The following is a 16,986-nucleotide window of genomic DNA, read 5'->3' on the forward strand; positions in this document are numbered from 1 at the left end:
CTTGAAAATATTCTATAAACAAAAAAAACATCGAAACAAAAATTGCACTTAAACACTGTTAGAATATATTATGTAGTCCATCACTTAAACACACACTGTTAGAATATATTATGTAGCCAATCACATCTAAATGTTGCAGCCCATCTAGAAGTTAGGGAGGTTGCAGCCCATCTAGAAGTTGCCCTAACTTTGGCGTTAAAGATAAATCTGAATATATATGTTATAACCTGTATTATTAAATTATTCCAATACATAAGCTATATATATAATATTAATTATTAAATAATATTATAAATATAAAAAATAAATAAGTTGAGAGTACATAAGCTGAATAACACTCACTTATCGTTAACGATTAAATAAGCTGAATCAAATTTACCTAAAATTAGTGATTAAATAAGTTGAATCAAACTTACTCACGGTTAGCTAGCGACTAAATAAGTTAAATCATATCAAAAGTAAATGTGAATAAGCCGAATAAAACTCACCCTTAAATCAATACCATCCGTGTATAAATAAACCATAATACATCCATTATAGTGTATAAAATGTAGGTTAGACAACTTACATGTTTTTTCTACTTTAAACCAAATTGAAAAAGTCTAATCTCCTATTGGTGGATCTCTTCAACAAACAAAAGATTTACGGTTTAGTCTCTCAATGACATGAACAGGGCGCATGGTGAGGCAAGACACCCTCCCTTTCCTTTTCGGACCCTAAAAATAAATAATAATAAAATACATTACCAAGTTTTGAACTGTCAGTTCCAAATTCTTGTTTGAAATTCAATTTCACAAAATAACTGTACAACTAACTTAATTTACGGTTTAACTTTTGTTTTTTTAGTTTTTAATTTTAATTCATTATTAAATATATCTTAAATTTAATAATTTATATTATATTATATTATATTATATATGTATTTAAATTATACTTTTTATAAATTTAATTATTTATATTTTAATATATCAATTTAAATTATTATTTTTACAAATTTGATTATTTATATTTTAATATATATATTTAAACTATTATTATTATAAAATTGATTATATATTTTTTAATATTACTATCTAAATTATTATTTTATAAATTAAATTATTTATATTTTATAATTCAACACCTAAGAACAATAATTTAAATGTGTCTCTCTCTGTAGATGAAAATATTTCAAAACAAAATCAATCCTCAAATTCAAAAATTTAGCAAATGTTTTTTTAACTTGGAAACTAATTTTTAAGGTGTTTGAATTTCTAAAGCTTTATGATAAAGTGCAATCACGGTCAAGCATTTATATTTCATCCTCAATACCACTACTTCAAATTCAACACTTTTGCCTAATGAATTTCTCATGTCAGTCACAACTGAATAATCAAATAACTCATTTAAAATACTAACATCTTACCATCTATTTTCTTTCTCAAATGATTCACTTGATAACTCAAATTCTTGATACGAGAGTTTACATTTAATAAATGATCGACACAGATAAAATCTTACATGTTTTGAGAAAGTTCACGAGTTTAATTTTAGACAAGCTCTTAAATAGATAAATTATAAAATATATTATTTATTCAAATAAATAAATTTAATTAATTTTATAAATAAATTATTCTTATAGTGTTATTTACTTATTATTACTTTTTAATTAATTTTATATTTAAATATATATTTTATTATTATTAACTATAAAATATTTAATTATATATAAATAATAATAATAATATATAACTAATAATTTTTAATTAAATATACGAAAATGCCCACTTCCCCAAACCTACATAGGCCAGTTTGGGTTAAGACTGGCAAAGGGTCCAAAAGACACAAGCGGGGAGGAGTCTGAGGAGAGAGTTTAATGGACTAACGAAGAGTGAAAAATGAATTTTAAAAATAAATTAGTATTTTTGTTCTGTTAGAGAATATGGAAGAGCTCAATTCTATATTGATAGGCTCAACTATAATAATGGAGGCACGAGAAGTTCTCGAATGATTTTTTTTCAATAGTTCTGGTATTTTAAATAAATTTTCAAAATTTAATGAGTTTATAATCCGTGAATGTAAGTAAGTTTCAATTTTAATTATCTTGTTAAGACATTTAAATCAATAATTTGTTTAATGTGCATTGTGTGGGTAGGCCCCCTTAGAGGAGAGCCCACCCCACCCCAGTAAATGCACTAAAGTTATGGGTCTTTTTATTTTCTTTTCTTTTCTTTTTCTCCTTCATAGATACGTTTTTATCTTTGCTTCTAAGGTCTACAAAGCCTACTTTTAACTTTATCATGTTTAATTCGATTACTGAATTATTCCTCAAATTCACTCAAGCATTTTTCTAATCTTCTTAATTAATAATAATTATTTGTGTGAGTTAAAAAGAAAAAAGTTTTGGACAGCCAAGCCCAGTGTTCAAACAGCACCTGCAAGGATAAAAAAATCATCTCAGTTTCTAGCTTAAGATAATCTCAAATACAACTTTATTTCTTTTGAAAAATGAAGCAATAAATTACTACACATAATTTCTTTTGTGTGCATTTGCGAAAACTATTTGATTTTTAGTTTTCAAGCCAATGAAATTTTCCTCTTGAATATTTTTAAACTGATATTAATAAAATTTTCTTTTTGGTTCATAAAAATATATAAATACATGAATATGAAAATAAAGCTTATACCTTGTATAATATAATATTATATAATTAGTCTTGTTATTTTAAAATATAATGGTGTATGTTTTATAAAATAATCAAATAATGAACAAAAGAAAATATATATCATTTATGAATTCTCATATCATTTTATAAGAATAATAATAATTGGGCTTTATTTAAATAATATATTGGATGGGTATTCAACTGATTCATTATCAATAAAATTTACTTAAATATAAAACAAAAAAATACTAAAATTATATAAAATATAACAATATTTTATATTTAACTAAACCAACTAATCAAGTTATGAACATTTTTAAAGATTTGAAATTACTTAGTTATTTTATTATTAGCTAATTTTGAAACTAATTTATTATCTCTGGTAATGAATAATTAGAACAAGTATAGATGATTCATTTTATTTTTATTTTAAAAGAAATATATATTACGTTTTAGTTTGTCATTTAATTCTTTTATAACTACAGTTGTCTTACATAAATAGTTGCTTGATGACAAATAATATGTTTTACAAAAATAAATTAAAAATATATATTATATTAACAAGTTTTTATAATTAATTATTTAAACTAACTTATTATAAATAATGACATGGAGCGATAAATTTGGTGTAATGAATTGGATAAATTTAGTGTCATGAATTGTTTTGAGATTGATGTGTCAACATTTGATTGAACTTGAATAATATAATTTCTCTCTTCTATTAGATTTAAGTTTAATCACGTGTTGTCACATTATTTTTGACATCATTCATGACACCAAATTCTTGCTCTTTATCATTACGCAATGAATATAATCACTGCCGGTTTCGAGAATTTGTCTGTTCCATCTTCAAGTAGAAAAATGTGTAAAAAGTTTTTTTTCCCCTAATTTCTCTTAAAAAAAACTGTTAAACAAACTAATAAGTTAACACTTTTATATTACAAAACTTAAGAAATTTATAAAAAAAAAAACCTATTTATTTTTATTAAATGAATTATCCTGGGATGAGTTTGTTAGGCTTGTCTGGGTTACCCATGACCGCCTTACCATTAAGTATAATGAATTGGATAAAAGTATTAGTTAAATAATGTGAGTAGTTTACGCTAGTTTTAATGTATTTGGAACATGAACTATAGTCTATATTATTTATTTGCCAAAGAGTTTCAATTATTTTGGATAATATAAAAGGAAAATTTTCATACACTGATCTATTCCATTTCAAATAAAAACTAAAATATTTAAATTAGAATCATTACATCTCAAGTTTAAGATATATAAATAAGCAAGTTATTCTACAAAAATGGAAAAAAATAGTTTTACGCATATTTTTAAGAAGCAATCAATTTAAATGAACGTAACACAAAACTAGATATAACTATTAAAAATATCGGTTATAAAATAACTTACCACGGTTGAAAGATATATTTTTTAGAATTTCCTTTTATATTAATTATAACGGTAATTTGAATATTTTTTATTTATTATAACTATAATTTGAATATATTTTTATTTGAAAAATAAATATGTTTCACCCTAATTTGTTTTTAGATTATGTCATTCATTTTATAATAAATAATTAAAATAATTTTTTAGATATTGTTTTATTTGGCCCAAATAAATTGTAGAGAAAAAAAAAGATTATTAGGTTTTAAATTTTTTCTGAAATTTTTGAAATTTGAGAATTAGAAATTCAAATGGCGCCCAATTAGGCTGACCGCCTATATTTCAAGCTCCACATTTCTAGAAAACAAAATCCTACTTGGTTGCTAGTTGGTTCTATATTCTTCATTTCCATTGATTTCGATTCCAGTTTTCAACACCAAATTCAATTCACATCAATGGCAGAAGAAGCTGAGGTAAGTTTTCATAGTTATCATTTGTTGATTTGCAAATCTTATGCCCAGTCGATTATCATCTCTGGCAAACAATACATACATATATACTTGATCTACACCCGTATCTCAAGTCTATGTAATACCCATTGTATTATACTCTGATCTACAGTTTTTATATATTTTTTTTGTCTATGCAGAAAATGATGGCAACATTGAAGAAGGTTTCTGCTGACGTGATTCTGAACACGGTTAAGGAGGCAGCTGCGCGAGTATTGGTGGCGGAGAGGAAAGTCAGCCATCTTCAGTACAACTTGAAAGTTACCAAGGACGATTCTCTCCGAATGATGCTACTCTTGAAACAAACAATTAATTCCAAGGTAATATTTTTCGAGAAGTAAATTCTCTATTCCCTTTTACCCTCTTGTTTTCATACCTCAAGTTTGTAGTTTGATTTAAAAATCCTTTGCAGCTAAATTCTTATTGACAAACTCATGATTGTTTAGTTTGTAGTCTGGTTAAGATCAAAACATGTCTGTCTTGTTTTATGTATAGGATGCTTGATTGTATTGGATGTGAAATATTTATGAATTTGGAATGCACATTAGTTTATTTAGACCATCTCTAACCCACCCTCAAACCTAAACCCATTTTGCGTTTTTCCCCTCCAACCCAAACTCAAAATGGTGAAAACGCTATTTTCATGTCAAAATTTTTACATTAAGTTGTGTACTAGAACAATGAGTACAACACAAATTTCCTATTTTATGCTTGTACATTATTTGTAGATCACTGAAGCAGAGAATATGGCATTGAGTCATCAAGAAAGGATTGAAGAACTCGAAGGAAAACTCAATACTGCTGAGGATACAATAGAAGACCTTAGAGCAGAATTGAAAGAGATTAATGAAAAGATGGATAAGATGAATAACTCTTATCGAAATGATTGTACTAAACTGGTGCATGCCTATCAAAGAGTAAAAGGGAAAAGTTCACATACTTTGAAGCCTCAAATTCTTAGAAGTTTCCATAGAAGAATGAGAAGGAGAAGAATCTTTAGTAAATGCAGATCACTTCTGAAGCCATGTCAAACTTCTGAAGATGGACTAAGAACTGATCAGATAAGTTCAGTTGTTGAAACAAAAACTCTAAGCCCGTTGGATATGTTTTCTGAACCTATATTAACAGGTTCTTCAGGAGATGACTCATGTTTGGTGGATGTGGTTGTAATGGAAGAACAAGCTATTGAGGACACTGCATTGGTTGATGTGGATATATCTTTAGAAGATGTGGAAAAATCTAATCAGAATGGTGTATGCAATCCACTGGATGTGAATTCCCAATCAAAAGTTGTACAAGTTATGGAAAATAAACAAAGAGACAGTTTTAAACTTCCAAAGCAGCTCACATTCAACAGAAAGCGTAGAAGAGATTATACTCTCGGTAGATCTTTTGCAGAGACTAGTAAGAAGATTCGGACAACAGGAAAAGAAAATGATCCAGAATCAACAATTTCTGAGTTAAATCAGAAATCATCTAGAGTCAATAGAAGATTGGTGCAAATTGCTCATCAGGTTAGTGCATCCCGCTCAAATTGAACAAGTCTTTCTTTACCTTCAAAATATTAGGTTTATTTGAAAATATATCCTACATCAAACAATCATTTAGGATCACTTAATGTTTCTTAACTAATAGCTTTGTATATATGTTTGTGCAGCTTCTATCTTTGTCTCGGGAGAGCCGTTGATGAAGCAGGATCAAGAACAATGTTGGTTACCCTATACAATTTGTAGACCTTTCAGAAGCTCAAGTAACCAATATTTCTAAGGGTACAACTTTTTTATGTTTACAACAATTTATTGCCTTCAGTACTATAAATATTTTGTGGTTCCTAGTACTCTAAGTAGGAGCTTTTATTTTTAGACCAAAGATCAATTTGAAATATTTTTGAAAATAATCTTGTGGATTGAGTTTATTTGTTACTTTGGTAAACAATATGTATCTTGACATATTTTCATTTAGTAGAAATATTTATGCAAATCAATATTATTTCTCATTTTTTTAAGACATGTTTTAGACTTAATTTTTATCATCTTGAAGCATATTGCATCAGATAAGAAATTAAATTTTTTATGCAAATATTAATTTTAGTTATTATCAGTCTTTTGAATTAGATTCAACTGGATGATTGAACAAAGTGCTAGGGTTTATTAAGGATTTTCTATCAATTTTTTTTTTTATTTTATTTATTATATCCCTTAATTTATTAATTAAAGGACTAAAATATTTTTTTACTTAAAATTATTATTATTTATTTTATTATTATATATTAAATTGTTTTATTTTATCAAAAGAATTTTAGTTATTCAAAATTATTATTGATCATTATTTTATAAATAATTATTATTATTTTTAAATCCTAGAGTTATTACAACTACTTATTTGGTTATGAATATTTGTACCTTGTTTGAATTTGGGATATTGTAATTAGGGTTGCCTAGTGTGCCTAACAAGCCCATGAGCTAAGGCTAGGAATGGAAACGAGTATCAATTGGTTAGGTACTCGGTTTCCTTGAATCAATCGGGTTGGGTAAATTAGAAACTTAAACTGGTTTGGTAAACTAGAAATTTAAATCGGATTGGATCGAGTTTGAATTTGTTAGTTGATTATTGATTCATTGTGTATCCAAAATAAAAAATATACTCGATTATTATTATTATTATTATTATTATTATTATTATTATTATTATTATTATTATTATTATTATTATTATTATTATTATTATTATTATTATAACCACTCTAGTTTTTTTTAATATATGAAAACTTTATATTTTATTTTTATAAAAGATATTATTTTTATTATTATTATTCTATTTTCTTATAAATTTTTTTTCTACAATTCAAATTGAATAAATTAACGATCAAACATAATAATATGAGTATAGTGCTCAATCTGTCGGTTAAATAGTTTTGATTAAGTTTGATTTTACTTTTTATTTTACAACTCGGTTAACCGATAATATTGATATAATTTAATTAGTTTTAATTTTAATTCTACTAGTTTTGGTCGATTAACTGAATACCGATAATTCAATTTTTTAAAAGAAGTATTCAATTTGTTAAATAATTTTTTTTTTCAAAATCATTGTTTGTGCCATCTCTCTTGTTTGCTATTCTCTATCTTTTTTTTATGTTATAATATATTTTATAAATATATTTAGAAATACGTTATAATATATAATATTGGTGTAAAATATATAATATATTTAAAGTTACTGCTTTTAAACTAATAACTATATAAATTAAAATATTTTAAAAAAATTTATACAAATTATAATTTAAAATTTATATATATTATTATTAAATATTATTTATAATAATTATTTACAAAAATAACTAATGTAAAATAATTAAATTATTATCGGATAAACCGATAAAAAAATAGTTCAACCGTAAACCGAACCGTTTAACTGGTAAAAGAACTGGTTAATCGTAACCTTCAGAATCAGTTAACCGATAAACCAATCCGGATCTTCTGTTACCGATTGCCGTGTTCCCCTGTTGCGGACCAATCAGATTGCAGGATGATTATTATATTAATAAATCAAGTTGGGTTGAAGAGGGTGAGGGAGAATTCGGAACCCGGGTTTTATTCTGGGTTCACCCCAAACGCCGTTATCGAAATGTCTAGTTAACGTAAGGAGCGAAACTCCCTTTCCCAGCTTCTAGTTCAAAAGGAATCAAGATATGTTGTCACCAGTGAAACTAACTTCTCTACAGGCGCTGTGTAAGAAGGAATTGAGAGAAGTAAAAGGAGCGAAGCTTACGCCGCCTAGGAGCCCCGTTTTTAATACCCTGACGTTCATGTAAAACCCCCCAACACACGCATGAAAAGACCGTTTACCTATCATGTAAATACACTTTACTCATGTATGTAAATACCAAAATGAACAAAAATAAAATATTTTTAAATTAAAAACTAAATAAATTTATTAAAATAACATTCAGCGAAGAATACTTCGTTTCAATTACTTATTTTTAATTTAAAAATATTTTATATAAATTTTATTTACGAGGAGACGCTTTGGAGCGAAGAATTCTTTTCTTCAATTACTTATTTTTGTATTTAAAATTTTATTTACGAGGAGACGCTTTTGAGCGATGAATTCTTCGCTTCAATTATTTTAATATTGACGTACCCTGACGTTCATGTAAAACTCCAAATACACCCATGAAAAGACCGTTTACATATCATGTAAATACACTTACTCATGTATGTAAATACCAAAATGAACAAAAATAAAATATTTTTAAATTAAAAACTAAATAAATTTATTACAAATAACATTCTACGAAGAATATTTCGCTTCAATTACTTATTTTTAATCTAAAAACATTTTATGTAAATTTTATTTACGAGGAGACGCTTTGGAGCGAAAAATTCTTCGCTTTAATTATGTTATATGTCTAGAGAATCTAGCGAAGAATATTGCGCCCAGGCGCCATGTAACAAATAGAATATTTTCGAGCGAAGACTCCTTCGCCTAGGTCTAAGGTAAAAAGGAATGAATAGACGCTTTTCAAGAGAAGACTTCTTCTCCCAGCCTAGGTGCCATGTAAAATGGAATGAATAGACGCTTTTCGAGAGAAGACTTCTTCGCCCAGACCAGGTGCCATGTAAAATGGAATGAATAAACGTTTTTCGAGAGAAGACTTCTTCACCCAGGTGCCATGGAGAGACGTTTTTCAGTGAAGCATACTTCGCTTCAAGAGTTAATTAGCGATGCATACTTCACTTTGATTAACAGTTTTACTATATATAAACCATAATATGATTATTTTATAAACATTTCCGCCCAATTCATCTCTCTCTCTTCAAGCTTCTGCCTCCTTTCACAACGATTGACATCCGGCTCCCCGTCGACCAGAATAGAAGCAAGATCTTCACGTCTCGACAATGGTATGTACACCAAAATAGTAAACTTTTCATATTTAGGATTATGAAACCACTAAACCCTAGATTATGTTATGTGAGGTCATTATCTCGTTCATATTTAGGAAACCCTACTCCGAAAATGTCATGTTCAATGAAAATCCTTCGTTTTTAGGAAAACGTACATAGGGTTAGGGTTGTGTATATTATTTCCATGAAACCCTAGTATTTATTAACAAAGACTGTTTTTTTTTTCATGTGCAGGTAACCAACAACGCAATCGTCCAAAATACTTTTGGCAAAGACTGGATTTTATGCCCAAATCAATTAACAAGTGAAGATATAGTACTATTCTTGACCTATATTCATTTTGTTCATATTGTATAAGTTTTTATCATGTTTGTTTGAGATAATATTATTGTTCTTACACAGCACTTGATGATTCAATATGCTAACACCTGTGGTGCCACGATGACAATGAGGTGGCGAGACGATGTAACCCACGTCATAACTTCCATCGATGCTAATGGTGGATGTGGTCGAACTATCAAAGTATTGAAGGCAATATTGAATGGGAGATGGGTCCTTACAATTGATTGTGAGACTCTATTAGTCTTAACTCTTAACGCAATATTCTTTTTCACATATATGAAACTAAATACCAATTGCTTTTGTACAGGGATAAAATCATCAATGATATCAAAATGTTACGTTGATGAGGAACCGTACGAGGTGCAACAAGATAATCATGGGGCTGTGGGCGGTCCAAGAGCTGGCAGAATGCGGTATTTGAACAATGTAAGTTTGTCTGATTTCTCCTCTATATCTTCATTCTCCATTATAATTGAAAATGTTTTGTATTTTTTTCAGGTGCCGAAACTGTTCGACAGTTACACTTTTATTTTTGTAGGGGATTTCATCCCGGCTTACAAACAAGATCTGATAAGGTTTGTAATTGCTGGAGGAGGTACGACTAAAGAAATGGAGAATCCATTTGTTGAGCCCGAGGACGTCAAAACTATAGTAGTATACGATGAGACGAGACACAATGTTAATGAAGTCATTTGGATATTTGAGGCAGTGGATCCTTTGTCAGCATATTTGTATGAATATGGTGTTCTCAGACAAGCTTGCTTGAATCTATTGCTGCTTGTAATTTGCAGCCTTTGTTTACAAAGACTTGTGTCATTAATATTACTGAATATTTGCATTCCTAATAGAATTTGTTTTCTATATTCGTGATTTCAGATTTCGCTTTTTGATTCTTAGTATTGTAGTTTTTTTAAACAGTATTCATTTAATATATGAACAAGAGTTTTTAATATGAAAATTAACAAAAATGAAATCTTTGAACATGAATATTTCATGTATTACTTTAAGTAAAGTATAAATTTGTATTAAATACATAGAAATCTATGCAGCAAGCGCACCTTAAGTATTTACAAATCTCAATTAAATGTGATTTTATACATGTTTTTCAATTGTCAAATATTGTGAAGCAATCTTCGCTATCTGATCATACGCTTGACATTGATTAATATTAATTTATAATAATGTTATTCATTTAATTATTAAAATCAAAAATTATTTTTATCAAGTTACCTCACCCCACCTAACACCTATTTTCATTTAATGTTGCCATGCAGCCATGCCGGTTAGCTTTGTACGATTTTCTCTCTCTCCTGTCTGCGAAGTAGTAGTCGATCTTTTCTTCGCCGGAGTTATACTTCATGATAATAAATCCATTTTCCTAAATTAAAAGTTGGGAGTGACAATTGTACGTTTTTGAATGTCATCTTCTTCTCAAGTTTTCTTCATAACATTTTGTTTGTTTTTTGAATACTTGACTCGAAATGTTCTGTTCTTGTTAATTATCATAAAGTAATCCACATGAACGAGAATGATAATCATGATTTAAGGTATATTTTTGTGTTTCTCTTCTCTAATACTATAAGATGTTTTCATTCATATTGAAGTGAATCGCTCTTCACTTATAGGATTGATGTGAATACTAGTGAAGTGAAGAGCTCTTCACTTATAGGATTGTTGTGAATACTAGTGAAGTGAATCGCTCTTCACTTATAGGATTGATGTGAATATTAGTGAAGTGAAGCGCTCTTCACTTATAGGATTGTTGTGAATATTAGTGAAATGAAGCGCTCTTCACTTATAGGATTACTGTGAATACTAGTGAAGTGAAGCGCTCTTCACTTATAGGATTGTTGTGAGTATTAGTGAAGTGAATTGATCTTCACTTATAGGATTTTTATGAATACTAGTGAGGTGAAGCGCTCTTCACTTATAGGATTGTTGTGAATACTAGTGAAGTGAAACGCTCTTCACTTATATTTCATTCATTTTACAAGCATCTTTATGTTTTGTTGAGACCAATATTTATTTTCTCCGTGTTCTATAATTTACCAGCGAATCTGCTAGTTGTCGGCGTCAATTGAATTTCGATGAAAACGGTCAACCTTTGGAGGACATCGCAGCCAACTTGATTCCATATTTAGGTCGGGAATTTGAGAGTGAAGAAGATGACTACGAATTCTATTTAGCATACGCTAAAATAATAGGGTTTGGTATAAGGCGCAGTTCAAAACATGTTGACAAAGATGGTAAAATACATGATAGAGTTTTTTGTTGTAATGCACAGAGTGAACGGGGAAAAGACAAACGGGTTGTTTATGTGAAACGTAGCCATTCTTTAACGAAGTTCGGTTGTGAAGCGAAATTGAGGATAAAAAGGGCAGAGAATGGAAAGTTTGAAGTGGTAAATTTTATTAGTGAGCATTATCATCCTCTTGCAAGTCCAAAGAAAACTCACTTGTATAGATGCCATAGGAATATTTCTGCAATTGCAAGCTTACATATCGAGATTGCCACTCATGTGGGAATACCTCCAAATGCATCACATGCTCTAATGTCAAAACAAATCGGTGGCAGGGAAAATCTTGGTTTTCTTCCTGATGATTATAAAAATTACTTGCGAATGAAAAGAACCAGAGATTGTAATTTTGGGGATACAAGGGGTGTATTAGAGTATTTGCAAAAAAATAATCGAATGACCCAGGTTTTTATAATGCTTTTCAACTTGATGTGGACGATTTAATAACGAATATTTTTTGGTGTGATTCGAACATGCGATCTGATTATTCATACTTCAGAGACATTGTTAGTTTTGACACGACCTACAAGAAGAATAAGAAAGGTCGTCCAATTGCGCTTTTTGTAGGTGTGAATCATCACAAACAATCTATTATTTTTGGTGCAGCTCTATTATACGATGAAACTACTATGACTTTTCAATGGTTGTTTGAGACTTTCACCAAAGCTATGCGTGGGAAAAAACCTAAAACCATTCTTACAGATCAAGACGTGGCCATGGCTAAGGTCTTAGAGTCTACATGGCCCGAAACAAATCATCGTTTATGTATTTAGCACATATTTCAAAATGCATCCATACATCTAAGCTCCGTGTTTCATAATTTCAGAGAATTTTCGAAGGATTTTTCTTCATGTATATATGATTTTGAAGAAGAGATAGAGTTTTTGAAGCTTGAAATCAAATGCTGACAAACTACGGGCTTGAAAACAACGACTAGTTGAAACGTATGTTTTGCATTAGGCGAAAGTGGGTATTAGTGTATTGACAACATATGTTTTGTGCTGATATGACGATAACACAGAGAAGTGAGAGCATGAACAGTGTGTTGAAAATGTATTGCTCCTACAAACACAAGTTCTTAGAATTTTTCAAACACTTTGAAAGACTAATCGACGAAAGAAGATATGATGTGTTGAAGTCTAATTTCAAATCAATTACCAGTCAACCAAGTCTGAACTATCCTGTTTTGATCTTAAAATATGCATGCAATGTTTACACTCTAGAGGTATTTAAGTGCTTTGAACAACAATGGTTTATGTCGCATGATTGTGGTGTATAAATGTTAGAGGATGTCGACACACACAGAAAATATAAAGTAACCCCCCACACTAGGAGATACTCTCATACAGTTACAATTCATAAGAATGATGATAATATCGAGTGTATCTACTATAAATTTGAATTTGGCGGGATTTTGTGTGCTCACATTCTAAAGATTTTCACGACAATTGACGTGTTGAAGATTCCTCTTGCATTAATATTAAAGAGGTGGACAAGAACATCAAAATATGGATTTGGAACTGATCCACTTGTGGACAGTAGTAATGTTGATCAGAGTGAGCTTAAAAACATAAGATACAGAGATTTGTGTGGCTTGTCCATGCATTTATTTACAAAGGCAGCAGAAATAGATGACACGTATAGGCATGTGAAAGAAATTATGCTTAGCCAGTGTAAGTTTGTGGATAAAAAATTACAAGAGGATATAAATACGCAAACTCAGTTGTATCATGTTCTGCCGAGGGTGCCCATGTTCAAGCGAAAGGAATCAATACTAAGAAGACAATAAAGTTTGGTAAGAGAAGGAAAAGTGGACTAGAGAGGAATTCAAGAAAAAGAAAATCAACAAGAAAAACAAGCAAAATCACAAAATCCGGTATGAATTTGCTCACTTAACTACTTTAATAATAATTGAGTTATTACTCTTCATTTATTAGCAACCTTTACATTGTTATACCGTTCCAGCCATCAAATGCAATGCCAACAACAACTACTCAACTCTCAACTCCTCAACAATAGGACGAAAGTTTCAGCATGGACGTCGATACTCCGTTCACTGTTCTTTTGTCATCTCAACTATCGAATTCTATTTTCACGTGAAATATGAAATGTATTTGTATGTATATTTGATTTGAAATCATGAAGAAGGTAGAATGTATGCATGGGAGGTTTATGTAAATAATGACCAAATGAATGAAAACCTATTGAGTAGTTCATGTCAACCAAAAATGAAGCATTAATTTTTACATCTACGTTTTACTATGTAAAGTCATAAACACTCTTAACGGAAAGTAGAGATAATGTATGGGGCGAAACATTCTTCGTCCAGGTATAATGTGAAAATTATGGAAATACAGTTTTAAGTGAAGCATGCTTCGCTTCTAAATGGAGCGAAACATTCTTCGTCCAGGTGCAATGTAAAATTTTTAAAATTTTAATATAAAAATAAGTAATTAAAGAGAAGAATTATTCGCTGCAAAGCGTTCCTCGTAAATAAAATTTACATAAAATATTTTTAAATTAAAAATAGGTAATTGAAACGAAGTATTCTTTGCTAAATGTTATTTTTAATAAATTTATTTAATTTTTAATATAGAAATATTATATTTTTATTAATTTTGGTATTTACATACATGAGTAAGTGTATTTACATGATAGGTAAACGGTCTTTTCGTGGGTGTGTTGGAGGTTTTACATGAACGTTATGGTATTAAAAACGGGACTCCTGGGCGGCGTAAGCTTCGTTCCTTTCGCTTATCACCATTCCTTCTTACATAGCGCCTGGAGAGAAGTTAGATTCGCTGGTGACAACATATCTTGATTCCTTTTGACCTGGAAGCTGGGGAAGGGAGCTTCGCTCCGTACGTTAACTAGACAGTTTATGTAAATATAGTTTTAAGTGAAGCATACTTTGCTTCTGAATGGAGCGAAACATTCTTCGTCCAGGAGCAATGTAATAAGGAAGCTAGAGATACGGTATCGAGCGAAGATTCCTTCGCTTCAACTATTTTTGTTATACCTACATGTTCATGTAACACATCCAACACATTCCTGTGAAAATATTTTAACATGAATGTTACAGTCTTGAAAACAAATTAAATTACAAAAAACAAATTTCATTTCTAACATCTATATACATTTTCATTAATATAAAAATGTCAAGTAAAATTATATGAAAATTTTAATTACACAATCTGTATACATTTTCAAATTCATCCATTGAGCCATTTATTGCAGTCCTCGTAGACCTTGTTCCTGATTTTGTTGAGATCCGACCCAATGATACGCCAACTATATATCATCCTCGAGGTCTTTATTTGTGTGTGCACTTTTTGTTTAACGCTGAAGTCACTTCTCCAACCCTTGATTTGACCTTCATATGACTTCATGTGTCTCATACAAAAAACTCCGCAATCATTGTAATTCCTGGCATCCTGCCATGAAAGTTTCAAACATTTCTTTTCCAAATTGTCATACTTTATATCAAGAACGGGGTCTACATCGTTCATATATTGGTTAATATAGTCATCCTGGCACATAATGAAAAACATGATGTAATGTAAATAAGAGCAAAAAGTAATTGCGATTGAACTAGTTGAAAATCGAATTTTAGTGTATTACCAATATTAGTACATTCTTATATCTTCTCTCGAAGGGTGATTGCATAGGTGCCTCCTTGTTGTCAATTACTTGAATTTCCTTTTCTATAAAGTTATAGCAAACCAAGTAAAAATGGGAGTTATCAATGATTGGGAAAAATATCTACGAATAGAATTAAAACAAATAAGATTGCATAGAGGTGTACATGCTATTAAATGATATCACAACGAGAGATTTACTTACAAGGTCCACATTCAAGAGGTCCATTTTCGAAATGTTGAAATGTCGACCTTCACGACAAAACCTCAAATTGAATTTCTCTTTCGTAGTAATCCCACTTGTAGTAAAATGTTGTGTACATCATACTCTATATTATAACACGAATAACATAATCATGATGTCCATCCTGCTCGCTCACTACTTCATTAGGCTAACAAACGATAATCCTTTTTCAAGGATCATCGAGGTGGCACATCAGTTGCGAAAAGGCAATAAAGATCCTTTTGGCATTGTTTTGGCAGAAATGCTCATGGGTCTAAACAGTTCCTATCGATCTCCCACCATGAGTAGGAGGGGCTCTCCTCTAATCCTCTACATCTAGATGCTTGACATGATCAAACATCTACTGCCAGTTCTATCGGGTAACACCCTATCCCCTTTTGTTCAATACGAAAGGATGAGGGAAGCTCTCCATGAAATCCCTATACTAGATGATAATGAAACCTAGGACATCCTTCCCTGGTACTCCATCAAGAAGATGACCTTCATGATGAACGACAAGACACTTTTCATTCTCTTTGGTTTAGAATGGATCACCTACTACTATACCCATGAACTGTTCAAATAGTTTGGCCACAACCATGTCGAATTTGCTATTACAAGCGACAGACCCATAACCCGAAGGCTCCACGCAGAGTACAACCGTCAGTGGCATAATTCCTTCCATCTCAATATCATGACAAGACAAAGGTAATACCAGGATCTTATCACCAACTAGTATGAGAGAGCTCACCAAGATGAAGTAGAGGAGAAGGCTCATATCGAACCAGACTATGTCTGGACTTAGGAAGTTTCGCTTTCATCTGTGACTTTTTCCCATTTAGACTCTTTTGTAAAATATCAATAAGAGAGTCTCTCTTTAACAAATGTTGCGAGTATGTTTTTATACAATTCAATATTTGTCTATCTGATCATGAATAAGATTCTTTCTTTCTTAAATTTATGTCTTATAAATTGCATTTGTATCGTACTACATCTGCAAAATCTTTATCTATCTCTATCTTCTTAATGGTGTGCCAGTCACT

General features: G+C 30.1%; 1 protein-coding gene across 1 annotated transcript; it reads left to right on the forward strand.

Annotated features, from left to right (window-relative positions):
- Window positions 1–4,681: 4,681 nt before the first annotated feature.
- On the forward strand, window positions 4,682–6,514 carry LOC124942514. Its single transcript, XM_047483035.1, has 3 exons — window positions 4,682–4,857; window positions 5,266–6,051; window positions 6,195–6,514. Exons 1-3 carry the CDS (start codon window positions 4,684–4,686, stop codon window positions 6,222–6,224), a joined length of 990 nt encoding a protein of 329 aa, XP_047338991.1. The 5' UTR covers window positions 4,682–4,683; the 3' UTR covers window positions 6,225–6,514.
- The last annotated feature ends 10,472 nt before the right edge of the window (window positions 6,515–16,986 follow it).

This window comes from Impatiens glandulifera, chromosome 6 (assembly GCF_907164915.1).
Source record: "Impatiens glandulifera chromosome 6, dImpGla2.1, whole genome shotgun sequence".
Lineage (NCBI taxonomy): Eukaryota > Viridiplantae > Streptophyta > Magnoliopsida > Ericales > Balsaminaceae > Impatiens > Impatiens glandulifera.